The sequence below is a fragment of the Protopterus annectens genome, chromosome 9.part0, assembly GCF_019279795.1.
Source record: "Protopterus annectens isolate FY-2018-M chromosome 9.part0, PAN1.0, whole genome shotgun sequence".
NCBI lineage: Eukaryota > Metazoa > Chordata > Ceratodontiformes > Protopteridae > Protopterus > Protopterus annectens.
Genome location: NC_056743.1, coordinates 665,925,260 through 665,952,487, shown reverse-complemented (window position 1 = coordinate 665,952,487; position 27,228 = coordinate 665,925,260). Strand labels below are relative to the sequence as shown.

The 27,228-nt window shown below is 39.4% G+C and overlaps 1 protein-coding gene across 1 annotated transcript in view; it reads right to left on the bottom strand.

Moving 5' to 3' along the window:
- The window catches only part of LOC122811422 (von Willebrand factor A domain-containing protein 7-like), a 405,726-nt gene that overhangs the window by 17,402 nt on the left and 361,096 nt on the right, over positions 1–27,228 (bottom strand). Inside the window, exons 12-14 of the mRNA XM_044083258.1 lie at positions 22,542–22,746; positions 15,480–15,561; positions 524–762 (exon numbers count right to left, since the gene is read on the bottom strand). Of these exons, the coding sequence (XP_043939193.1) occupies positions 524–762; positions 15,480–15,561; positions 22,542–22,746 (526 nt within the window). The remainder of the gene's footprint in view (positions 1–523; positions 763–15,479; positions 15,562–22,541; positions 22,747–27,228) is intronic.

Genomic DNA, 27,228 nt, shown 5'->3' with positions numbered 1-27,228 from the left:
ATAAGTTACAGCATGGGGGTATGTGACTCTCAGTGTTGGAAGAATTAAGATAGGTGACAACTATTGTCATCTTCATGACTGAATGATATTTATTTTATAATTGGGGAGTTAGAAATAGTTCAGTTAGTAGGTTAGTGCTATAAGAACACAATTGGAAATAGGCACTGACCAATCGGAGTTTAATTCTTCTTGGGTCCATTTTATAACTACATATTACACTAGAATTGTGTTAAGTCTAGGACTAATATGGAAACCTAGATAACAGAGCCACCTTTACAACACCAATTGATTTATATGCATAAATATACTTATATAATTTGCAATGTATTTGACCAAATTCGGGATAAGAATTTCAGTAAGAATGATAATCATAAAAGTGCTGCAGAGAAAATCTTGTGCAGTCTCAAAGTTGTACTCCTTTTTGCCAAGCTGTTAGACTCAGAGCTATTGTTTACATGATTACCTGTTTCTTTGTCTCCTTTCTCATGGAGGAATAACAGAAGGAGTAATGAAATGTAGTTACCTGTAGCTGCAGCTTTGTTTTAAAATTGTGGAGCTATTTTCAGGTGTACAGGAAAAGTGAGCATTGTCAGGAGTGGGATCAGTGCCCAGTGACACTATGACATCACTATCTGTATCCCAGGTTGTGAAGGCAACATTCCACAGGTGATTCTTGCAGTCTTTTCCATGCTGAATGTCCGTTCCCAGACATGGCATTAGAAGCTCGTCAATCTGGTATTCAGGAGAGTTTTCATCTACTACCTGAAACAATAAACAGAATTTGTGGGACAGAAGAAACAGAACCAGGGGTTGATTCAGAGAAGAAGAAGAAGAAAAAAAAAACAAATCCAGTGATTGCTTTTTTTAACGAAACAGTGTTTAAAGTAAGCAGTGCATATTTAACATTAAAAAAGTTTTTACTTATTTTAAATTATAAAGAGTGCTCATTTTAGTGCGTGTTATATCTGGCTTTCCTATGACACAGTCTAGAATAGTATTCATACCAGTCTGAATAATAAAAATCTGTTACTTTCAATTGCTAGCTTGTTAATCTACAATTAAAGATTTAATCCACTTGCCACATACCAAATATATTACCATTTCTACATAGAACCCTTGAGTGCTTAAATATAAGTTTGCAAGAAAGATGAAAAGTATGCCTGGACAAGAACTGATATATTTTGACAAGTAGAAGGCAGCATTAAGATCAGGCATATAAGTGCAAAGGTTAAACAAAGCATATAGTAACCCCTTTAAGGTTACAGCTAGGGAATACTATCTTTGCTGGACTAGAGGCATCAGCTACACCACCAATGGTGTGAGTCTGACTACTGTGCCTAAGCATCAATGATGCAGGCTAAGGAAGATGAGAGCATACAGCTACAGGGGGCAGGCTGGGGAGGATGAGAGCATACAGCTACAGGGGTTCAGGCTGGAGAAGATGAGAGCATGCAGGTACAGAGATGCAGGCTGTGGAAGATGAGAGCATACAGCTACAGGGATTTAGGTCAGGTAAGATGAGAGCATGCAGCTACAGGGGGCAGGCTGGGGAGGATGAGAGCATACAGCTACAGGGGTTCAGGCTGGAGAAGATGAGAGCATGCAGGTACAGAGATGCAGGCTGTGGAAGATGAGAGTATACAGCTACAGGGATTCAGGTCAGATAGGATGAGAGCATGCAGCTACAGGGGGCAGGCTGGGGAGGACAAGAGCATGCAGGTACAGGGGGCAGGCTGGGGAGGATGACATGCAGCTACAGAGGTGCAGGATGTGGAAAATGAGAGCATACAGCTACAGGTGATCAGGCTGGGTAAGACGAGAGCATGCAGGTACAGGTGTTCAGGCTGGGGAAGATGAGAGCATGCAGCTACAGGGGCAGGCTAGGGAAGATGAGAGCATGCAGCTACAGAGGTGCAGTCTGTGGAAGATGAGAGCATACAGCTACAGATGTTCAGACTGGGGAAGACGAGAGCATGCAGGTACAGGGGCAGGCTGGGGAAGATGAGAGCATGCAGGTACAGAGATGCAGACTGTGGAAGATGAGAGCATACAGCTACAGATGTTCAGACTGGGGAAGACGAGAGCATGCAGGTACAGGGGCAGGCTGGGGAAGATGAGAGCATGCAGCTACAGGGGTTCAGGCTGGGGAGGATGAGAGCATGCAGCTACAGGGGTTCAGGCTGGGGAAGATGAGAGCATGCATAGACAAAGGCTTTTGTAGTGCACCTTAGGACCTGCCTTTACATGTATTTCATGCTTGTGGTCTAACTCAAGGAGAGGACAAGAGGCATATTTACAAAGGAGTCCAAATCTCTTGTGTAGCAATACAGGCTACTGTGTCTGATTTTGCCCTTGATTGGCACAAGGACCAGTGGCAGAACATGTGAGGATGGAGTAATAAATAAATAACAAAAAAAATAAGGAAATACTTTGTTATCATGCCAAAATGTAATAACTAAATTTTGAGATAAGTAACTAAATGAGTATCTTAGAATGTGTGTATGAATATACACATTTCTGCAATTAAAAATATTGAAGATTTCCAAGTCACATATTTATTCATTTTAGCCTCAAAGTACTGTGTTGGACAGCATAATATCCAGCTGTATCAACATTTATAGGCTCAGTTTTCTGTTAGGGAGGTGATCTGGACCTACAGCTATGTCCAGCTCTTGATAGCTGCTGAATAAAGGTGCTATTGTCACATAGGAATTCTGTTAGGGAAGCTAGTACCTTCAGGAGGATCAGCAAGGTGAAGCTTCAGGGCAGAGCAAAATAATATATGGCGTTGTGCACTTTGAGTATCTGTCCATGACCACGTACCCAGAACTCCATTAACCTAGACCTGACCCAGAGTGTGCGACAGACTAAAGGTACAAGTGTGGCTTCTTCAGAATATAACCTTTTGTCATTTACAGGGTACAGAAGCATTTGATATATGATTTGCAGTCCTTTGAAAGGGAGGGTATTATAATTTACTCCACGTGTGCAGATCTTAATTCTCATACTTGCCTTGGGTGGGAACAGAGGCAGTTGATGCTGTTTTAGCAAGTTCATAATGCTTAAGGAATTTGTAAACAGACTCAAAACTAGCTTGCCCCCGATAGCATAAAGTATGTACGCTTTGTGGATTGAGGTGTCTACTGCTTAGCAAAACAACATTGCTGGAAACTGTGGTAAATATTCTTGGATCATACACTTTTCAGGGGATTGTCAGGAAAATAAAATGGAAAAATATAACTTGCTGTTCTCGGTGTTTTTATTTTATTACATTGCTTATTCCTGAAGAATTGCTTATAAACAATGAAGCAGAAATTCACTATGTTTACATTATTTTTTCATTTCATATCCTGGAAGAAGAACCAGACATAACTAATGAAATAGGAATCTATGTTGTGATTGTGTAGGATATTCTTCTGCAAGTAACATTACTATGTGTCTATATTAAACAGTTGTGAAAAATGACAGCCCCCATCCTTTAGACTTTATTTCTTTTAAATTCTGACAGGTTATCAGATATTGGAGATAATAACCCATATATGTTTTCAGTTAGTTTAGCAGTACCAATTTAGCTGTAGACAGCTGTTTTGCTTTTTTATTTTTTATATTGTTTACATCAAATTCCTATGGCTGGCCATCAAGCATTCCCTCGCGATCACTCGATTGACCCATTTGATCTCCTCATGATGAGGATTGGGATTGGAAGTGGTGTCATTAGCCATAGTGGGGATCAAGGATTTTTCCTTGGTCCTACTTCTACTCCTAATGCATGACCAGTTGGCACTTTGTGGTTGGGTGTATATTTGGTGTAGCAAGGGGCTGTCACTCATTTCCATAAACAATGTAAGCTCACATACTTTCCCTTGAGAAAAACACCTGCAACAGTTGCTCAGTCACTACCGAGATACTCAAACAGAGCATGCATTCCTGAATCTGTGCAGCTCCCCTTCCACCCTAGGAGAGGTGGGTGGTCACAGTTCCTTCATCCTTCTCTTGCCAGGCACTAGTTTCCTCCAGTAATAGGACTGCTGATTGATCCCAGGTCCCCTGGGTTGTAGTCAAAGCTTTATTCATCTATGAGCCAGAGCTTACACAGGAAGGCTTCATGTTTGGAAAGATAAATATTGCTGTGGCTGCCTGTGCTATTATGGCCATCATAGATCGTTGTTTACTAAAAAATATCAGAAGAAATGTTTTTTCTAACAACACACATGGCATTAATGGATGTTATATCAACTGACCAAGGTATATAAAATAGTTGATATTCGTCTTTAGTCAGGCTGATTCACTCTCTCAGAGTGTAGGGGAAGTTAGCATAACTTTGTACCATAATTTCTACATTCTGAATTAATGATTCTAGGTCCTGAATGTTGTGTTATAAGATAAGTTCATGGCTGTGACACTCAAGTATTCAAAAGATTGCTGAAAAAAAATACTCAACATGTACTAAATGCAGTAGGTCCTGACTGTGTGTAATGGCGACCAGTTCTTCTGCGTTTACTGTATATCTCAATGCATGAGGTGAGTCTAGGTCAGAGGTTCGCTGGAAAACATCTATGTAGGACTGCTGTCGAAGTGCCTGAAGTAATGGGTCTATAAAGAGTGTGGATTATAAATGAGGATATGCTTCATTCCTGTTTTATTCTACCAGCAATGAGGAATCTAGTGGAGTATCAACAACCCTATAAGTGCATATTGGAGGTTTATTGGAGATGTAGGAATCAGAACTGTTGAAAATTAATTTTCCAGAGGGCATCACATAAAACATTTCATTATACCCTAATATCCTCACTTCCAGAGCTATAACATATATTATCTGCTATATCTCCCCTGGTACATCCGCCATACTAGCAACAACTCTTATGCCCTGTCTCACAAATTTCACATGATATAGCTACAGGAGACAGGAAAGGATTATGCCAGGTAGAGATGCAAACATGTTACTGTTGTCTGTATATGAAAATTATTGTAGGCGCTTTTTGCCCAGTTTGGACTGGAGGGACTTGATAGCTATTTTTTTAAGAGAGGAATGGACAATTACTTTTCCACAAGTAATAAAGAATGTTTACAAAGCTGAAACTAAAGTAGCAATTAAATTTGTATAAAATTCCATGGGGAAGATGTATGCAATCAGAGTTTTATTCATGGTGATACATTTAACATAATTTGAGCCACATAAATATTTGAAATCCAAACACATGCAGTCATGCTGGCAACTCAATACCATAAAAACCAACTGCCAATCATTAGCGGACCGGAGTTCCGCTGTGGCGAACCCTAACCGGGAAAAGCCGAAAGACAAACAACAACAACAACTTGTTCTTATATCTCTGTTCTTATATGTAATACACTTTTCTTAATGTGATTTCTGCTGCGTATAACATATAATGTATTCTAAATTAAGGCTATTACCGCAAGAATATTCTTCTAAAGCTGTACTTTCTCCTAGAGAAAGGCAGTATAAATCTCCAACCTGATTTCAAAGACACTCAAGCAGCATGAATACTATGATGCCTTGTTCTCGTGTGTTGTATTACAGCAAGGTGGAATGTTTTCCTCTTGACATGCTGTGACCAGTCATTTGTCTGCGTAAGCAGTAACCTGCTAAGGCAGTCACTTTCTGGCTTCTTTGCTTTTTTTCACCACCGCTCAGCATGAAATGAGCTGGGAGCTGCTTCCCTTGCTCTTGAAATTCATCCAGCATATTTTTCCACCACATTTCTGCTATTTTGCTTCATGAAAAACTTTACTGTAGCTTCTTGTCATATGCTTGTGTGTAAGAAGCAGAATCAGATCAGGGAATAGCAGACTGTCTCTACTCCCATTATGTGTCAAAACTGGAATGAAATCCCGACACAGTTAAAACAAATAGAAAACTTATATAGCTGCAAAACTTTGCTTAAGCAGCACCCGTGCCAAAAGTGGCTGTGTTCTTCCAGCTCACCTGGATAGCTTTACTCAGATTACTTTTCTCCTACTCTTACAGCCAGTGTGCTTCCCAATCTTTCTGTACCGTATCACTTCTCCTCATACTGCGCTAATTTCCTAAACTTTTATTACTTTTCCTCCTCCTCTCACACCCTACCACTAACTACATTTTTTCCTCTGTCCATGTATCTTCCTGCTTGTTTCCATAGCTTCTCCTTTCATAGGTCTTATTTTTTAAGCTACAGTCTACTTGTCTGTCTGTAAACTATTACTAAACTCAAAAACACCCCAGTTTGATATTTTCCCTCCAGCCATCATGCTATAAATACATTAATTGTTACTCTATGTTATTTTTCTATTCAACAATTAGCCAGTTTATGTTAATTTCTCTGTCTTGTTTTTGTGTTAAAATGTTTTGTTCATGTACGAAATATTTAAAAAATATTTAAAAATCATGTAAATAAGCTCCTGTATAGATATTTTACCTGCAATTATAAATGTACACAATGTGTAATGTAAATGTGGAGCTTTTATCCCCAGTCTCCACTGAAAATGGGTTTTGCCCAGTCAGAATTTTCCTGGTCAACAAAAACAAATAAATAAATAATATATAAATAATAATAAAGACATGCAGACACACATTAAAAAGTTTTATAGTCAAAGTTCAAAAATCGATAGCCCTAAGAAGAAAAGCTCAATGCCAGAGAAGGTTCTGTGTCCAGTATCCACACTTGTTATAGGTGACTCCATAGTCAGATTCACTGTGCCCCTCCTCATCTTCTTTTCGGCTGATTTCGTGTTCCAGGTGTGGGCTCAGACTGAACAAGGACAAAGCTCACATTCATTCACTCTGTGAGAGCTAGTCTGCTCAGTCAACACGACTCTTGTGCCTCAGCTCAAGACCTTTCTAAAAATGTGGCTGATCTGCCACATATACACCAGCACCTCAGGTCACTCCACAGCCAAGTTTCTAAGGCATTTTCATTCTCCGAGTGATTTTCCTGCAGGGTATAGGGTTTTGATGTTTACACTGATATCAGTCCTGGCTACATGAAAGAGAATAGAGGGCTCTCAGATTATGTAGCTCCTTGAGTGGTACCTTGATGACCCTGACCCTGAGCAGTAACCTACCACTCACCAAGAATGATGCCACAATACAGAGACAAAATGATCAGCTTTAGTGTTTTATATCAGGATATTGGCTTAATTACTGGTGTCATTCTAAGGTCTGGTGAGGTTCTATCCAATGTCAGTCCTTATATGCCTGGGATGACATGCTTGAAAATTTCCACGTTGGCCTCATTGTCTTCCTTTTCTTTGGCTTTTTTCAGCATTCCCACTTAATGACAGTGCTCCTCAGTTGCAAGATTATTGGCAGCACTGCCCATACCTGTCACCCCAGGCCACATGGTTCATCTTCACCAAGGACCAGTGGGTCCAAAAGATTATAAAATATACCTACACTTTGCGTTTCTCTAGTCCACCCCCTATCAGTCATACCCAGTGCCACTTATGCAAAACATCCATCCAATCTATCTCATCAGACCACTGGAACATGGGGTACTATTCTCACTTTATTCTTTATAGCCAGAAGTCTAAACTTCCTCAAGATGCAGAGCTTCCAAAGTAACAACAAAAGCAGCATCATGTCTGTCCACTGAGTCTGTTTTCTGGTTCAAGGCTCTGACTGAGCTTTTATACCAAATCCACTATCTGTTCTATAGCAAAGCCACACTGTGTATTACTTTTATGTTGAAAATCCTGTATGAACCACAAATTCAGTTAGGGATTATCCATATTCATTTGGTACCTTAACACTAGTTTATTGTCTGTTCACCAGGAGACCATCCAGTTAAACTGCAATTAACCATAGGTCAAACTGAGGATTATTTGCTTTTGCAAACATTACACAGACCACCTTACTCACACACTCAGACACACTCAGACACCCATGCACAGCCTTCCTGAAGACACTGGAGAGTATGAATGTCTCTCCAAACACCATCATATTGGGTGACTTCAACTACCCAAACATAGACTGGGAACATTACTCAAGCCCCAACACCCTAGCCCAAAGGTTCCTTGAGTTCATAAACTCAAATGCTATGGAACAACTAGTCACCATTCCCACAAGAGGAGAAAATATACTAGACCTGATCATCACAAACATGGGGACAAAATGCTCCACACTGGAAGTATATCCCTCATTGGTGAGATCAGACCATAAATTAATCTCACTGGAGATCCACATCCCGCCCCCACCCCCAGCAAAAAAGACCACAGTGAAGAACTACTCAAAAGCAAACTTCACACTTCTTAAGACTGGAGTGGTATCCTTCAAGGCCCCCAAGCCAGTGTAAACCACAACCCACGCTGCTGAAACCCTTACAAATGCCTTCTACGAGCACCTCCAGGAATGTATGGATCAAGCAATCCCTAATAAAATCAAGACCCTTTCCACCAAAGGCAGGCGCCCGGTCTGGTGGACTCCAGCCATAAACAAACTCTACAACAAGAGGAGAAAGCTACTACATGACAGAGCAAAATCCCTAAATGGGAAGGCATCTCTGATCAATACTAGCAAAAAACTACGATCACTCATAAAATCATCCAAGGCCAACTTTGAGAGAAAAATCGCTAATGACACAAAAGACAATCATAAAGCCTTCTTTAGCTATGTTAGAAACCTGGGTGGAAACTCCCAGATATGCTCAGAATTGGTCCAAAAATCACTGAACCCACAGACATTGCCAACATACTGGCAGACAGGTTCAGTGCAAATTTCTCCCTCCCTCTCCCCAAAGGAGAAATATCTATCCCACCAGAGTCTAGCCTCCCAAACATCTCAGATGCCCAGGTGAGAGCTGCTCTCTCTAAAGCAAAAAACACAGCATCAATGGGACCGGACGGTATCCCCGGCTGTGTGCTACACGAACTCAATGAGGAACTAAACCCACACATAAGGCTGCTGTTTAATCTTAGCCTTACTACAGGATACGTGCCCAAAGAATGGCGTCACGGCAACTGTGGTCCCACTCCACAAAGGCGGTGCTTCTACGGACCCTGGAAATTACCGCCCCATAAGCTTGACGAGCCTTGTCTGCAAAGCTATGGAGAGGATCATAATGGAACTCATAAATAAAGACATTGGGGACCTACAGACACTGGATCCTACCCAATTTGGCTTTGTCAAGGGCAGATCCTGCCTCTTGAACTTGGTCGACTTTTGAAACAGTCACTAAGGCCATTGATGAGGGTAAGGCAGTTCACACAGCCTACCTTGACCTAGCAAAAGCGTTGACACAATACCCCACTCGGGCATCATAGAAAAGCTCACCAGCTTAGATGTAAACCCATATGTCACAAGATGGGTTGCAAACTGGCTCAAGGACAGAACACACAGGGTTAGAGTTGCTGGTGCCATGTCAGACTCTAAGCCAGTCACGAGCGGTGTCCCACAGGGCTCAGTCCTGGGCCCCTCTTGTTCGGCATTTATTTTCTGAAGTGCAGGCAAACATAGGGGATTGTGGCTGACAAAATTTGCAGATGACTGCAAACTGGGCACCATAATTGACACTCCATCAGACACAGACATCCTCCAGAAAGGTCTCATAGAAATGGATAACTGGTGCCAGAGCCATGGCCTTAAGCTAAATGCCAAAAATGTATAGTCATACCCTTTGGGAAAAACAAGGTAGCCCCTAATGACCACATAGGTGGTAATACATTAAACACTGAAGACGTTATCAGGGACCTGGGGACCCAAGTTGACAGTAACCTCTCTTTTGACACTCACATTGCCAAAGTGGTTAGGAAGACCTTCTACATTGCCCACCTGATCATGAAGGGATTCACATCCAGATCAGGAGAGGTCATTGTACCCCTGTACTCTTCACTTATCAGACCAATGATTGAGTACAACGCCCCATTCGGAATGTACCTTACCCGACACCTGCAGCAGTTGGAAAGACCCCAAAAGTTCCTCACCAAAAGGATAAAGGGGCTCAAACATATGTCATACGATGCCCAACTGAAGAAACTCCAGCTCTATTCAGTCGCATACCGTCTGCTCAGAGGTGATCTGTGCCTGACATACAAGGCCATGTCCAACCCGGAATTAATGGACATGCTCCACCTCAAAAAATCCAAATCCACCAGAGCCACGAGAGCAAGAGACTTAAACCTCAACACGGATATAAATAGGACGTGCTGGAGGGACAGATTCATCACCCAGAGACTCCCTACACTATGGAACAGAATCCCAGTCCATGTGAGGCAGAGCCCCTCACTGACTCTGTTCAAGAGAAATCTTGACGAGTGGATGGGAGATCGTAGGTTTACCCCGGGAATCATCTCTGTATCACTGCTGGACAGAGGCACAGCAAACTAATGGGTATAGCATTCTCATCCTAAGGGGTGGTGAAAGCCACACACACTCTGGCTAGGCTTTTAAATGCCCTAGGGCAGATAGCCTAGTATGAACCTATGAACCTATAAATAAATAAAACACTAAGTGCTTTTCTGTTTAGGCCATAAGCAAAAAAAAAAAAATTATCTTTTTAGTACTTTAATAAGGCTTCCAGAAGGAGACACACATTCCTAAAAAATTTTATAGTCCACCCCCCCCCCCAAAAAAGTTCAAAAATCGATAGGAAGAAGAAAAGCTCAAAGTGCTGCAGAGAAGGTTCTGAGCTGTCAGTATCCTCAGTGTGTGTATAGATGAGCCCCATAGTTTGTGGATTCACTGTGCCCCTCCTCATCTTCTCATTCGCTTGATTTCTAGGTCAAGAGTGGTAGGGGCTGCTGGTCCTCAGAGTGATCTAGGCAGTAGCACAACCTGTAGCTCACATTCATTCACTCTGTGAGAGCATAGTCTGCTCAGTCAACACCCTGTGCCGTACAGTTTGAGATAAGTTCACCTGCGCAACTTCGCATAGCCTAATACATTTTTGCTCTAAACTAAATGTTAGGAAGACTCTTGTGCCTTCAGCTCAAGACCTTTCTAAAATGGTGGCTGATCTGCTGGATAATATCACCAAATGCCATATACACCAGTCACCTGGGGCAGTGTCAGCATTCCAGCAGCCTAGTTTCTAAGGCACACAGCCAGGGATTTCTTCTCCGATTGTGATTTTCTTCTGCAGGGTATAGGGTTTTGATATTTACACTGATATCAGTCCTGGCTACTCAGAATGCTCTATTATTAGCTCCTTGAGTGGTACCTTGATGACAGGTCTGACATTTATATTTCTCCTGGCATTAACCTACTCCTAACTCTGACTCAGATGTTGATCAGCCTCCTGGAATTAGACCTGACATTAACCTACTCCCTGATATCAGATTTAGTGTTTTTATATCAGGATGACTGTTGGATTTTCAATTACAGTGCCTGGCATTGTTAGGTCTGGTGAGGTTCTATCCAATGTCAGTCCTTATATCAGTCTATATTTCAGACGTGTTTTTAAAAAATTTCCACGTTGGCCTCATTGTCTTCCTTTTCTTTGGCTTTTTTCAGCATTCCCACTTAATGACAGTGCTCCTCAGTTGCAAGATTATTGGCAGCACTGCCCATACACAGATTCACCCCAGGCCACATGGTTCATCTTCACCAAGGACCAGTGGGTCCAAAAGATTACAAAATATACCTACACTTTGCATTTTTCTAGTCCACCCTCTATCAGTCATACCCAGTGCCACTTATGCAAAACAGCCATCCAATCTATCTCATCAGACCACTGGAACATGGGGTACTATTCTCACTTTATTCTTTATAGTCATGCTTAAGGCTGTACTTCCTCTTTTATGCAGAGCTTCCAAAGTAACAACAAAAGCAGCATCATTTCTAAGTCCACTGAGTCTGTTTTCTTGTTCAAGCATCTGCGTTTTGTGCTCTGACTGAGCTTTTATATCAAATCCACTATATAAACTGTTCTTTAGCAAAGCCACACTGTGTATTACTTTTATGTTGAAAATCACTCTGTATGAACTATTCATAAATTCAGTTAGTGATTATCCTTTTTGTCATTTGGTATTGTCTTTAGATGAATAAATTACAAAGAAAATCATGGTGTTTACATTTTCTTGCTATAACAGCTGATTAGCTCTTCATTATGCAAAAATCACTTTGTACAGCTGTAATTTTTCCTTTGTACATTACTCAAGCTTCCAGCCTTCAGCATCTGCCTTCATGTGAAGACAAAGCTTTATACCTTGCCTACTATGTTCATTTTACTTTGGTTTTTTTTTCTGCACCTCTCTTACAGATTTTTGTGAAGTGACTCAGCGGTATTGGATCAACCTTAACACTAGTTTATTGTCTGTTCACCAGTAGATCATGCAGTTAAACCACAAATAAAGTATAGAGTCAGAGTGAGGATTATTTGCTTTTGCAAACATTACACAGTTGTGCCCACGTGAAAACATATGTATACTCACACACTCAGACACTTATGCACAGTAATACTTAATACTACTACGACACTTTGAGTCTCCTCCCATTTCTGAGTTCAGACATACCACTGTAGCTTCACAGAAGCCTGCTCTTGAGTTTTCTCTTTGCTATCTGTCTTACCCTGTGATTTGCAGTATTTTGTTTTGCCCTTACGTTTCCCTCATACCATGCCAACCTTGTGAATGCTTAGACCTGACAGTTAATTTGTGCTGATTGTCACATACATACATATCCTGACCCCTTTCAAAAATTTTCATCTGTTGTGCTACCTATTTATCCTTCTCAGTTATCCACTGACTTTCCTTGCTTGTTGCTTGTTCTTGTTTTTCTAGTTTACCAACAAGACCCACATTATTCCATATCTTATGCTCTCTTCCAACCAAGGCTTATGCATCACACAGAAAACATTGTTTTATCTTTGGATAACTATTAAATACAAGCTGTATGTGCCCAAATGTAGAGCAACCCCCCACCCCTATGTCCAGTCAGAATGTAAACACATGGGGTTGCCAAATCTGTGGCACATGGACAACCTACTATAGAATATAACTCATGCCCAGACTTTTGTATAAATGATTGATCAAATGTTAGTTCTGTTTGACTTTGTCAACATTTTATCTTGAAATTCTACCATTTAATTAAGATATTAAGTTCATCCAGCAGGGGTCACATTGCACCCAACAGATCACAATACTTGTGAAGGTAGTGCATTAGTTCTGCGTGTTTGCATTGACTTCCCAGTGCTGTTACCTTTTCCCACTTTACCGAACTCACCTTCACACTGCCACACTGTCACAATACATTGTTGCTATAATCATATTATCATGAGATTTACTGCTATAATCATATTATTATGAGATATACCACTCAGAGTGGGAGGATGTACACATATACACCCAGTCTCTAAATCCATCAATCCACAACCCCTGTTCCTATTTTTGCACATGGGGATGCGGTGTCACTTCAACATTGACAATCATCTAGAGTCAAGGTTTAAACTGCCAGGTGGCTAGCCCTACCGATGTAGTTCTTATCACCTCACACTTGCTCATACATTCACATCTATCATCAATTTAGAGTGTCAGATCCACCTACTGCATGTCTTTAGAAGGTAAAAGGAAATCAGAATGCCCAGAGGAAACCCACGCAAACACAGGGAGGACATACAAACTCTGCACAGACGGCATCTCAGCTGAGAATCGAATCAGGGAACCTCTTGCTGTGAGGCAACATTAGAGGTAATATATTTAGAGACTGGGACCCAGTCTCTAAATATATTACCTCTAAAGTTGCATCAACTTGTAGACATGGAAACATTATTGCCTCTTATCCAACTAAGTATATTTATATATCAGAAGTGTTTGGGGGTGCAGTACCCCCTGCACAAATGATGATGTACAGTATCATTTCTCATATTGTGAACAGTAACAGTAGAAGGTACATTGGCATAGTGAGCACTGGGAAAACATTGGTGGTGAGCAAATGAAAACTTGAATTCAAAGCATCTTCATTTGCCACATAAATTAATTTACCTGTTTCATGTGCAGTTTGTGCAAGGAATAACAAAACTGAGATCTGATATTGCTTGCAAACTGACCCTGTAATGTGAAAGACTCATTCATTCAAGGAACAGTTTTACTTTTGATTACTCCTGAGGATCTGTGGCGGTCTCCCTCTTTCTCCTGCAAAGGAATACCTTCCTTGCTGCATTCTGCATACACTTCTGTACTTTGATGGGTCTTGATAAATGTTACCATACTCTGCTTTCCTCTACCCAGATAAATTTAGTGCCAAGATTAAGGAACAGCAACTGCTCAGCACATGGCCTTTTGGGACTTATTCAAATTTTTCTCTTAGACTCATATCATCAGCCGTTACAATGCAAGCACTCGCACCTACACACACACACACACACACACACACACACACACACTTATGGGCATACCAGTGTAATGTTTGCAAAAGCAAAAAACCCTCTCTCTGGCTCCATAATTAGTTTGTAGTGTGATGAATATACACCAAACTGCCCTCCAGGCATTTCTATAGTTACCTCCTACTGTGCCTCGAGACATCAAATATTGTTTGTTCGTATCTGCATTAATAATTCCAAAACCATGCTAATTACAAGTAACAGAATATTTTATCTTGAAGCATACATGTTGATAAACACAACTGTATTGATATTTGACCTCTCTTTATGAGTATCATTAGAACTGTAAGGTGATAAGTTCAATTTTTAAAGGCTCAAGCCACACCCACTAGTAGTTAAAGGTACACGCTCCAAAGAACTGTACTGGAGGGAATGAGTTAAGGTTGGTTCAGTTCTAGTGAGTCATTTCTCAATTTCTAGGCTGCAAAAATCTGTGAAAATGACAGAAGAAAAGCAAAGTTCCTTGTTTCTGAAACCACTTCCAGTCATTCACTTCCTTTAACAGTACACAGTGGGTTATTCGGTACCATGTTTCTCTATGCTTCGCTCCAGCCTGTTTTGTTCCTATTAAAAGAATGCCTATTTGCAGCATTACTTGCCGAATAAGGAGAATATCACCAGTGTCCTGAACATATTTCCCAGTCATTCTATTTGCACAAGAAGAAATAGCTGGAAATTTCTGGAGTGGATCCTCGTATGAGCTTGTCAAACAATTAATTAAATAAAAATATCTGTGTAATCCATTATGTGTTTATTTATTTCTATATTTAGTTATTTATTGCTCAGGACAATGAACTTCCTTTTGTATTTGTCATTTAAAGCTATTCTCCCTGACTGGTTAGGAGCAGCATGGAAAAGATGTAAAAGAACCTAGAGTATAGTGGTGAGTTATGAAAAACCGAACTGATAGTCCGCATATGGGTCAGAGGGCATCCTAAAGAAGAAATTAGGCTCAGGACAAAGCTGTCTGATATTTCCCTCACCCAGAAGGAATATGATCCAAACTACATTGAGCAAACTGTTAAACATGAAAATTACTTTCCGACCTTGTTCCTAGATCTCTACAACTGTGATCCAATACTGGAGCAAGACAAGGGTGTACTGATAAGTCTGACTATTTAAATGGCAACTTGATGAAATCATCTAACCAGAGAAGCCATTATTACTCACCAAGGCATCTTGCGGCACCACTGAAATAGGGACCTTCACATAGTTTTTTGCAGAGGTTGAGGATGCTGAAAAAGTGGCAGTGCTGTAAAAAGAGCAGATTAATAATTACAAAACTATTGTGAATATACCATTGCTCATTTTATCCCCTTCTCCTGAGGCCCCAAGATAAGAAAACAATAGCTCAGAAATTAAGCAGAACTGATACTGCTGGTGAGAACAAAGATTATGTGACCTTCACTTACTTGTTCACATTCTTGGCCATTGGGATGCAAAGCCGAGATCTCTGTCTTTCAGACAGACCTAATTGACACAATCGAATGGCCAGAATGTCAGAATCCACTCCACTGAGACCACAGTGTCAAACACTGCATTTGTTGAAAGCTGACATGTTCAAAGTTTAACCCATCGAGTTCCATGGTAGGCCAGTGGCTCAGATGTCACCATGTCTACAGGCATATATTTATTTATATAGTGAGGACAGTGTATTTAAATAGTAGTACACATAGACATCTCAGCTGCTGGCCTACCATGGTATTCCATGGCTTGAACTTTGATCATGTCAGATTTCAACAATGCAATTGATGTTGTGGTCTCGATGAAGTGGGTTTCAATGTTATGACCATTCAGTCATATCAACTAGATCCTTTTAGACAATACCTTGCATCTAACAGTGCAAGATTTTCCAATAAGCTCCTTACCACTGTAGCTTAGATTTAGTGCATCAGTGATTTCCTGTACACATTGTTCATAAACAATGCTGGATACTTATGTGAATAAAATACTCCATTTTTCTGTTTGACACCATTACATATAAGCGAATACAATGCTTCTGGATATAATGATACATCATCAACTATCTGTGCATGTCTGTCTACCTCTCTGTTTCTCTATTACTGATTTAATTAAAAAAAAGCTTTAACGTGCCCTTTTCAATCTGTATCTGTAAATATGGAATGACTTGACTTGCCTATTCTTTTTCTCCCAAATGACATTACATTCAACTATATTCAAACAACATTCCCATATAATTTGGTTAACAAGTCTCCTCTTTCTGCTTAGCCTGTATCATGCTCCTTTATAATTTTTGTCAGGTTTCTCTGTTTTAAATTTAACTTGCGTTTCAGTGTTCTTTGCATCATTTATTTGAATACACATTTCACTTTGACTATGATGGTGTTCATTTAGTCCATGCAAAATTGTTTCTGCTGCTCACTTTTATCCTCCCTTAATGTTTGTTTCATTTATATCATTTTGTGTTTTATTAAACTCGGCCACTATGTATACTCTGCCTCATTACTTTTTAATCATTATCATTGTTTCTATTTTGTGAAAACCATTTGGTATTTGTTCATTACACAGTGATGTATAATATACATTTATATCTACAATTAGTGCATTACACTGCATAAAACAAATTGCTTTATGTTTGCAATGTTGGTAGATTTTCTTCTAATAAAATGTAAAAACACCTACAGTCTAGAATAAAATAAAATAATCTAAATGTAGAACTACTAAAAAATCATTGCTTATTAGTTTTTATTCATTCATTCATTCATTTACAGTTTTTATGGGCAATCTACTATTCCACCCAGGTCCTGTTACAAGCATGTCACGTGTACCAAGCACAGAGGTCTACAGTAACTTAGGTTTGTGTTATGGAATATAAATAAAGTCTCATAGGCATTTATGACGGGGCAACCAGGTTTTTTACCATACTAATTAATATACTCGCAGAGAAAAAAATCAATCAGTTATGCAGATTAAAATTTTGTAGGATGCCAGTGTATGTTTTTAAGCATGTCTATATGTATGTGTATACATATATATATATATATATGTATATATATATATATATATATATATGTATATATATATATATATATATATATATATATATATATACACGCCCACCTGTATAAGTATATGTTGAATTATCAGAATGTGGAGACATGGAACCTGAACTGACAGATTCCAGCATTCCAAAATTCAGCACACTGAAACATTCAAAGCATCGCAAAAAAGAAAGATCACAAAAGGAAATAAATAGTTTCCTTTTACAGGCATAACACCAAAAACCCACCAAACATTCAGATCAAATTTTCTGAAGACCACCTGCTAACCCTAACCCCAACTGTGTACCTTACCCTTCAAAAAGCCTTTCTGTAACACTACCAATAATTTAGACACACACACACACACACACACACACACACACACACACACACACACATTACATTGCAACTATGACCTCACTTAATGCTACCCCAAGCCTAACCTGCCTACATACACTCCTTCCCCCAATGCCAGAACCTACAGAATATCTAAATATTTTGCATTAATTCATCAAATCCTCACTTACCTTACCTGCAAGTAATATTCCTTTCATGTGAAATCTTATTTAAATGAACAGATCAACCACATTTTACAATCATTCACTCCACTGATCAACAGCCAGTTCAACAGAGTAAATGACACACACACACCCACATAAATATACATATATAATATATACGTATGTATATATATATATATATATATATATATATATATATATATATAGAGAGAGAGAGAGAGACACACACACACACACACACACACACACACACACACACACACACACACATTGAGGTATACTTAAATACACCCAAATGATCGACATTTGCTACATCACCAGCTTGACAAGCATGCTTCAAGTACAACCTTGGACCATACAAACTCCAGAACAGTGTTTTTTGCAGTGGGGAAAGCCCCCATGTAACCCTTACACCCCCTGCTAATTGTATATACTAAATCCAAGATCACAGAATTTCCAGAGAACAGGCATATGCTCCAACCCTGGGGACCATTGACCTTGTACACTTGTCAATCATGTTTTGTTGACCAAAGTGTGTCTGCAAAATTGACAATTCATAATGCTGATACTAGGAAGGCACTATCATAATCTCAGCAGTTCATTTTATGTATATTTAAGAATGTCATCAGTCCAGAATATCAACACATGGGTAAGTGGGTTGGTTTTGGGGTGGGAGTGTGCCTGCACGAGTATTTGTGGGTTAGGGTAAGCGTTGGGTAAGGGGATACCTTTAGAGTTGTACATGTGTGTTTATTGCTGTGTTTGTGCATCTGTGCCCATCTTGTATAATGGTAGTGCTATGGAAACATTTTTTCTAAGGGAAGTTTCAAGGTTAGCATTAGAAGCAGGGGTAGGGTTAGGGTTAAGGTTAGCATGCAATATTAAGGTGGTACAGGGGGGGGGGGCAAAAAAGTGTTCATTTACTTGTTGTTAAATCACATATGGAGATACAAGGCCTGGTAAATGATATACTGGATCAGATCATAGATATACATATTAATTTTCTGATTCTTGGGAGAATAAGTTTCAGGTGTTTTATGTTATTTTTTCCTGTTTTCTGGCCATTTTCACCATTGTTGGCATTCACATTATGGGAATTGTTATTGCTACACTTATTTACTTATTTATAGCAGTGTCAGTAGCACAACAGGTAGCACACTCACCCTTGGTGTATAAGGCTGAGTTCTTTTCCCACATCAGGCAGATGGATTGCTAACAGTGCAGTGCAGCATAAGGTGGGTGCTGCACTCCTGAGTGTGTCATCTTTTGGATGAGAAGTTAAAATGAGGTCCCATCTACTTGAGTTGGTGGTAGCTTACATGTATGGAAAATATCCCACGCACCTACAGAAAACACTAAAGGAAGTTCCCCAATTCTCTGGCCAAACTTCCCCTAGTAATATAAACACTACCTCAGGTTACCTGTGAAAAGAGGCTACTATCCCCTTTGTTTGGAAAGGGCTTACATTTAGTGTATTCTACTTTTTATTCACTTTGTTTGCATAGTGTGGGAGGGGGATCTGCTTGAGTTGATGGTGCATAGCTTTACACTTTCAAATCATTGTTTACTTCACAGTCATCACTGCATAAAGGTCAAGGAGAAAATATTTTCTAGCGAGGCTGTTAAGATGAGGATATTATACTAATACCTGATCTATTTCACTCTGAGAATTTACAGTCTGGTGTTAGATCATAATTTATGTATTTTCAGTTGTTGAGTTTAAAGGGCAGGTCATGGCTGAAAAGGGGTCTTTGTGGCCAGTCCTCCTTTTGTTATCAAAAGAATAAATAGGTAAATAAATATTATATTAAGCAGATAGAACATTAGTAAATCACAAAAGAAAGGGTTACTGTGTTACAACAGTCTTTGTCCCTCTTTGTCCTTTGTCATAAATATCCCCTGAATTATTTAGTTCTTAAAATTTCTTGTCATTTTTTTCACCTATTTTTCTTTGTGCCATCTGAAGTTACTTAAATGTTTATTAGTTTCTTATCTTTATCACTGCCTTTCTTTGGCAAAGGTTAATGGATGAATCTAATTTATTGCAGTAAATAGCAGATGTAATTGCTCTAATAAGACTTACTAACATGTAAAATAAACAAGTGGGGGGTACTGGAAATTAAACAGTGGGCCAGATTCAATAATGCCAACACAAAGTGTACACTAAGTGTTGACGGTATGTATTCAAGAACATCCTTAGCACATTTTTTGTGCTTCCTAATCACTCAGAATGATTACAGTAAGTATACATGTAGTCTACACTTGTGGTAAACTTTATGAATCCGTGTCAATATTTAAAGCTGCAAGAAAATCAGTGGGAAAACTAAAATTAGGAGGGAGAAGGTATGAGTTATGCTTCTGTTTTCTGTTCACTCACAATGGTGTGCACTTAATGTAGGTGTTATTGAATCCCGGGCATTATTTTGAGTTATTTAATACAAAGTAAATCAATGAGGATATTATCAGAAAGAAAATAAAGTTAAGTTGTGCTTAGAAAAATCCATTATTTCTCTTAATATCTCTGAATTTTAATAGTTCACGTTTATTGTTTGGCACACTAGAATTCAGAAAATATGAAACACCTGAATGATTTACATAAAAGGAACACAAGCAGGTCATGTTGCTTCATTCACATTTCAAAATCAAATTGTTCAGAAAAGTCTACTTGAGGAAGATTATTACAAGTGAATTAGTATGTTGTGAAACAATGACAGATACTGACTGATGTTATAAACAGTATAGGCTTAAATGTACCTTCAATTAAGCCATTTTTTAGGAAATAGGGAATTGTTAATATATGATAAATTATGATTGTTTTATTCTAAATACAAACACAGATGGATGCACAACATTCTTTAAAATGAATAGGAAGTGTTCACTCAAAAAAATTGTGTATTTTTTTCTGCTTAATAAATAATTAATTATTTTTTAATTGAATGTGACCATTTATTTGGGTATTTATCTGTTCTGGACTGTGGCTATTGTGTCAGCAAGATAATAATATAATTGTATGATATATGTAATATACTGACATAAAATGAATTATTATTATTATTATATTAAATGTTTCTTTTTTTTTGTCTGTCTCATACAGGTAAGAACTACACAGATTGCAAATGTCAGATTTTTTTTTTCCTGCGGGTTTCTCACTCCTGCTATCTGTTGACCATCGGCCTCATCTTGGCCAACTAGTCCATTCATTCCTCTTCACCAGGGCAAGAGTTGACCAGGAAGGGGCTGTTCTTCTTATAGCCATCAATGTCAGTTTACATTTTTTCTAGCCCTAGCTTTGCAGATTTATCTAGGTAGTGGGGAGATTTGTGCAATGGACCATCTGTGGAGGACATCCTCTTACTTCTGCAATGGGTGTTTCCTCCAGGTAGTCCTTCTCTCATATCACGAGCAGTGGTCTAGCCTATCTCCGTCAATGAGATCACACTGCCCAGTGCTCCCAAATGTATACCACTCTCTTCCAACCCAGGTGAGAGCTGACTGGGCTCATCCATCCCCACTTGGCTCTTCCTGTTCAGTGTCTGCTAATTTAACCATGGTCACCTGGGTTGCAGTAAGGGCTCCATCTCTCTGTGCCTCTGAGCCAGGCTGTATAATGTCAGATTTTTGAACAGAAATTTACAGTATTCTTGTGTTAATGCAATCAGGGGTATAACATATTTAAAAATCAATTAGTCACTTGATTCCAAAAGAATTTCTTTTATGCATTATGTACATTTGTATCATATAGAAGTACTTAAGTTCCTGAGTGAAAAACTGACATTAGAAAATGTACATAATGCTGATGCTAAAGAGAGTAAATAATAATTGATGATGGGCTACATCCTCAGTGGGAAATATATGTACATTCGAGACAGACTAAAAGACTTGAAATGCTGTTTAACATTTCCTCTTGACTTCTGCACTCTATTCAATGTACAGTCCTCACAAAATGCCTTATTGCTGTTAAAACAGACAGCTATATGATGCAGTGCTTTCTGAATATGTAAATATGTTGACTGATAGATATTGCTTTTTCCACTGTTTAAAATAATCTCATATGAAAGGTGTTGTAAAATTCTTGGTTATAGTTTTGGCTTCTGGATTTCAGAACGCATTGTCAATAATATTAAATCATAGTAAATAAAATAATGCCCTCAACAAGACTGCACACACAACATTTTGCAAGAATCTGTTGAACTATTCCAGGGGTGTCATAGTGCATGTTAATATAATAATTTATTTCTCTGCCCAAAATTGTTGGTAGACTTTCACTCCCAGTAACTTACAGCAGAAGTCTTGAATTTTATGCAAAGCAATTTTATCTGCAGAGGATCAAGCATTAAAAATGCTCTGGCACAATGACCAGTCTGAAATGAACTGTGAAAACACATACATTTTGTTGCAAATGACCCATTTCTTAATTGTAGTCAGGCACTTCCTGGAAAGTGATGCATGATGGGAAAGCACACTTCCTGTGTGGTGGTGGCCATTTACTAAAGCTTCGGCTTCATATCACCCGGTAAAGGCTAGCATGTCACCCAGTAAATGCTATTGTCCAAGTATAGCAGACCCATGTCTAACTTATTGCATATATACTATTAAAGCAAAGATACTTTGCAGTGTTTTCTGTAACTGTTCATATTCTCATATTTTGCTGGTTAGTTAAATAAACATATACTGTTAAAGAGTATTGTTTAAATATAATAAACACAAACCTGGATTTGAAACTTTGGATTGAGGAAGATGCCAAGAATTTTGCCTCCAGACTAACATTCTCTCCTTTTTTGAGAATCTTTTGCTTGGGGTTGAAATCCACTGATATGATACTGTCCACAGCAACAGCAAAAGTAAATTCGCTGTCACTTCCTTCATTAATGATGAGAACAGATAAGCTGGTAGAACCTCCAGGGATCATAGTGCCTTGAGAAAGACAGAAAGAAAGAAAATGAATGTAAAAATATATATGCAAAGGTGCACAATACTTTGCATAATTTGTAATATGATCAGCCACTGTTATACATGAGCAATGAGTTATTTTTTGTTGCAAAGTATGAGTTCCTGGTAAACTCTCTGTTAACATGTAGCTATTCGGTGTACCCCTCATTTCTATTGATGTGTTATGAACTCTGAATTTTTATATTCTGTAGGGTAAAATTGAGATGAAGGGAGTGAAGTCCATTGAGAGAAAATCAGGTTGTTCCATGACAGACCTGTGTTTTGATGTATTGTGTAATGGCAATTCTGAAAACAAGTCTTTTTTTTACTCCTAGAGATAAGTGACTATAATCTACAGATTAAATTAAAAAAAAAAACAATAGAAAGGAATATTGGCATTGTTTTAAAAGAGTATGATGCTCGTGTTGCATTTTATTTAGTAATTTAAATCAGGTAATAGCCACACAACACCGGTATATCTTGTCTTGGCAGTACGGTAGTTTAATTCTTAACTGACCTGTCATAGTCATACAAAATATGACTCAAGGCTGTGGGGGACTCACGCTGGTCCTCTGGATGTAGATAGCTTGCAGCTCATTATTTTGACTCTAATTTGCATTGCCAAGTAAATTTACTTTATGTAAAAAAGTGTGAAGATATGTGAAGGCTGTCAGCCTAGCTAGATAGGATTTTGTAGATAATTCTGTCATTTGTAAATATTAATGTATGCCACATGCTTGTTCTCTTTGTTAAATGTTGAACTTCAAAAATGTAACCGCATTGCATTCTGCTGGAGGAAAGCTGATAAGTCAAGCATTGTATAATTGTTTGATCTCAAAACTCAGAGCTGAGATGTCTGGATAAAGGAATTCTTGCTATTGTTTTGAGACCAGAGTTAATTGCTAGAATTTGCATGTATAATATATTTTATTGCTGTAGCTTCCTGACCTGGTGCAAGATCAAAAGGACTGCTAAACTCTGAGTTTCTGTTAGCCTGGGAACCAGAGAAAAAAATGATGTAATCTGAAATGAGTAAGTACTACTGCATTACCATTTTAAGGACAGAGAGACCCAGAGCATTTTGCATTGTTCTTCAGAACATCCAACATCACCAGCACTGCCTTGCTCTATATGTAAGTTTATTTTATAACTGTGTTTGCTCTTAGATGTTGCTAGGAAATAGGAAGATTAGACTAGTTGTTTTTCTGTATTGATATCAGAACTTTTCTACTGCATTATTTTAAACATTTCTCTGATCTCTGAACTCTTGACTAGCACTGTGTAGTAAGAAGTATTGTCTTGTGTTTTTATTATTTAATATTAAATATTTTTGAACCTTTCAACTGTGGCTGTTTTGTGTAGAGATAATTTAAGCCATAGAGTACATTGCACGTATATAGTGATACTGTACTAAGCCACTCCATTAAGCCTTGTTGTTCAGTTACACTTACCATTTGGACAATAATATTGCACAATAATAATTGGAGAGCCTTTAGTAAGGGCCTTTTTAGTAGCTGATAAGTAAGGGTCCTAGTTGTCAGTGATTACTACCTTATAGCCTGGACAGATGGGGCACAGCTAGTGAACTTGTGCCAGCCTTCCCCAGGAGTGTCTGTGTGGTTATATATAAATCATGTCTCAAAGTGTATATGTGTGTGTCAGCTACTTGGGCAGGGACATGAAGCACTGGTTGGACAGAGAGAGTTGCTAAGAGAACTTGGCTTGGAACCCTGGCTAAGGACCCTACTCTATAGCTGTGTCAGTGGGGAGTCTTATTGTGAATCTGGAGAGAAAGGGAGAAAGCAGCCCCAGACTGACTGTGATCTCTGTGTGCTCTTAAGAGAAATTGTACTTTACTGTGTATGTATTTTTTATCCTTTCCAATGTGGACACCCCTCACTGGTGTGGATGTTGATATTCTACAAAAGGGCCTTACAGAAAGAGATGCTTGGTGCCAGAGCCATGGGCTCAAGCTCAATTCCAAGAAATGTATAGTTATCCCCTTTGGGAAAAAACATGTACCCGTGAATTACTACATAGGTTGCAGTACACTGAACACCAAAAGTATGATAAGAGACTTAGGTGAGACCACTGTCCATCTATGTCCCTTCGATACCCACATTGCCACAACAGTCAGAAAATCTTTCTGTGTGGCACACCTCATCACCAAGGGCTTTTCATCCAGAAAAAAGGAGGTCATAGTCCCACTGTACTCATCATCCCTCATTAGACCCACTATAGAATACAATGCTCCATTTGGTATGTACCTCTCAAGACATCTGCAGCAATTGGAAAGGGCGCAGAAATACTTCACTAAAAGAATCACAGGCCTAAAGCAGATGCCCTATGCTGATCATCTAAAAAAACTCCAGCTATACTCTGTTGCATATCATCTATTCAGAGGCGATCTCTGCTTAACATACAAGGCCATGTCAAACCCAGAGCTGCTGGACATGCTACACTTAAAGAAATCCCAATCCCTCAGAGTCGTACTCTCCAGAGATCTAAATCTCGTCATTACAATGAACAAAACATGCTGGAGGGATAGGTTCCTGATCCAGGGACTCCCCAGACTCTGGAATAGACTGCCCATACATGTCAAGCAGAGCGCCTCTTTGGCCCTCTTCAAAAGGAACCTTGACAATTGAATGGGAGATAGGAAATTCAGCCCAGGGATTATGTCAGTTGCCCTGCTAGACAGGGGTCCAGGGGAAGTAAATATTGTGGGAAGAAATAGCCATTGAATGGCTAGGCTTGTATAGGCCCTAGGGTCAATAGCCTAGTACCAACCTACGAACCTATGGTGTTAGTGGTGAGGATTGAGGCTCCTTGATTGCTGGTCCAGTGCATGGGTGTCACATATTAAATGTTTGGCAGTGGTGGGATATCCATATCACATATTAATTGGTTAGCACATACTAATTGGCTTGTAGTGGTGTGGATAGTGAATTCCTGTAACTTGTGTACAGTGATCACTGAAGGTGGTTTTGTACTCTAAATCAACCATGCTGTGAATATTCATAATTCAGATCACAATTATTTCTTTTGTGAGCTTAGTTAGTCAGGGAGAGCAGGTAAGCATGTCAGCAGAGGAATATTTAAAGCTGACAAGGAGCCAGTTAGCTGAGATGTGCCAGGCTAAAGGACTAGTGCAGGGAAACCTGACAAAGGCAGACATAATTGCAACTTTGGTCAAAGCTGCATCAGAAAACAGTCACCAGGAGGACGATCAGACTGGCCATGGAGATGTACAACACTCAGAGAATGGACAGCTCAGCCTTTGTGCAGAGGGCTTAAAAATCCAACTGGAGCTAAGGAGATTTGAGTTGGAGGCCAGGCATTTGGAAATGAAGGCGGTGGAAAAGGAGTGGCAGAGGCAGCATGAAAAGGAGATGCTGACTCTTCACCAGAGTCATGGAGGTAATGGGGAAGGGAGTAACTGGACCCCATAAGCACAAAAGGTCAGTACATTTCTTCCACAGTTTAGAGAGGTGGATAATTTTGATAATTTTATTCATATGTTTGAGAGGGTATGTAAACAGTATGATGTTGACCAAAGGCTTTGGGTATGGTTCTTGAGCCCCTTACTCCATGGTAAAGCTGTAAATGAGCTGTCTAAATTAACTGATCATGAATGTTTTAATTATGCTGCTGTTAAGAATTGCTTGTTAGAATTTTTTAAGCTAACACCTGAAACTTATAAGAAAAAGTTTTGTGAGCATAGACGTAAGGCAGATGAAAGTGTGTGTGAATATGTTGCTGAACTGAGCACTTATTTTTATAGGTGGGTGAGTGGATGTCAGGTCACCACTTTTGAAGGGCTGACAGACCTTTTGGTGAGGGAACAAGCCCTTAGCACTTTGCCTGAGGACATGAGGATCTGGTTAGCTGATAGACAATGTGCTACTTCAGAGGAGTTGAGGAAGAAGGGAGACCTACACCTAGCAAGCAGGGCATCCCTGCACAGGAAAGGGACACCCAGTACTGCTCATGGGTCTAAAGGAACTCATGGTGGGCAGCTCAGACTGCCCCAACAGAATCTGCCAGTAGTAGGGGAAGCCACTTGTCTAGGTACACATCCAGGACCTAGGGTTAAATGTTTTGAATGCAACCAGTGGGGCCATGTGGCATACAGATGTCCACGGAGGCAAGGTGAGGAATGAAAAGTGAGAAAGCCAGTAAGTGGGAAAGACAAAATGCAAATAGGTTGTCTTGAGACAACAGGGGTACCAAACTATCATCCTGCAGATGTCCTGATAGGGAAGGATTTTATTGAGGCAGTACCATGAGTTTATGCAGTTACACGCAGTCAGGCTTTCAGACAAGCATGTGGGTCTGGTAGCCTGGGGGAGACCCAGACAGACCACATACTTGCAGCCAGGACTATTGAGGTGGTTACTTCAGGGAGAGAGAGCTACTCTGTAGCAGTGAGACTGAAGGTGAGCCACAGCTGCTTGTGGGTACTGC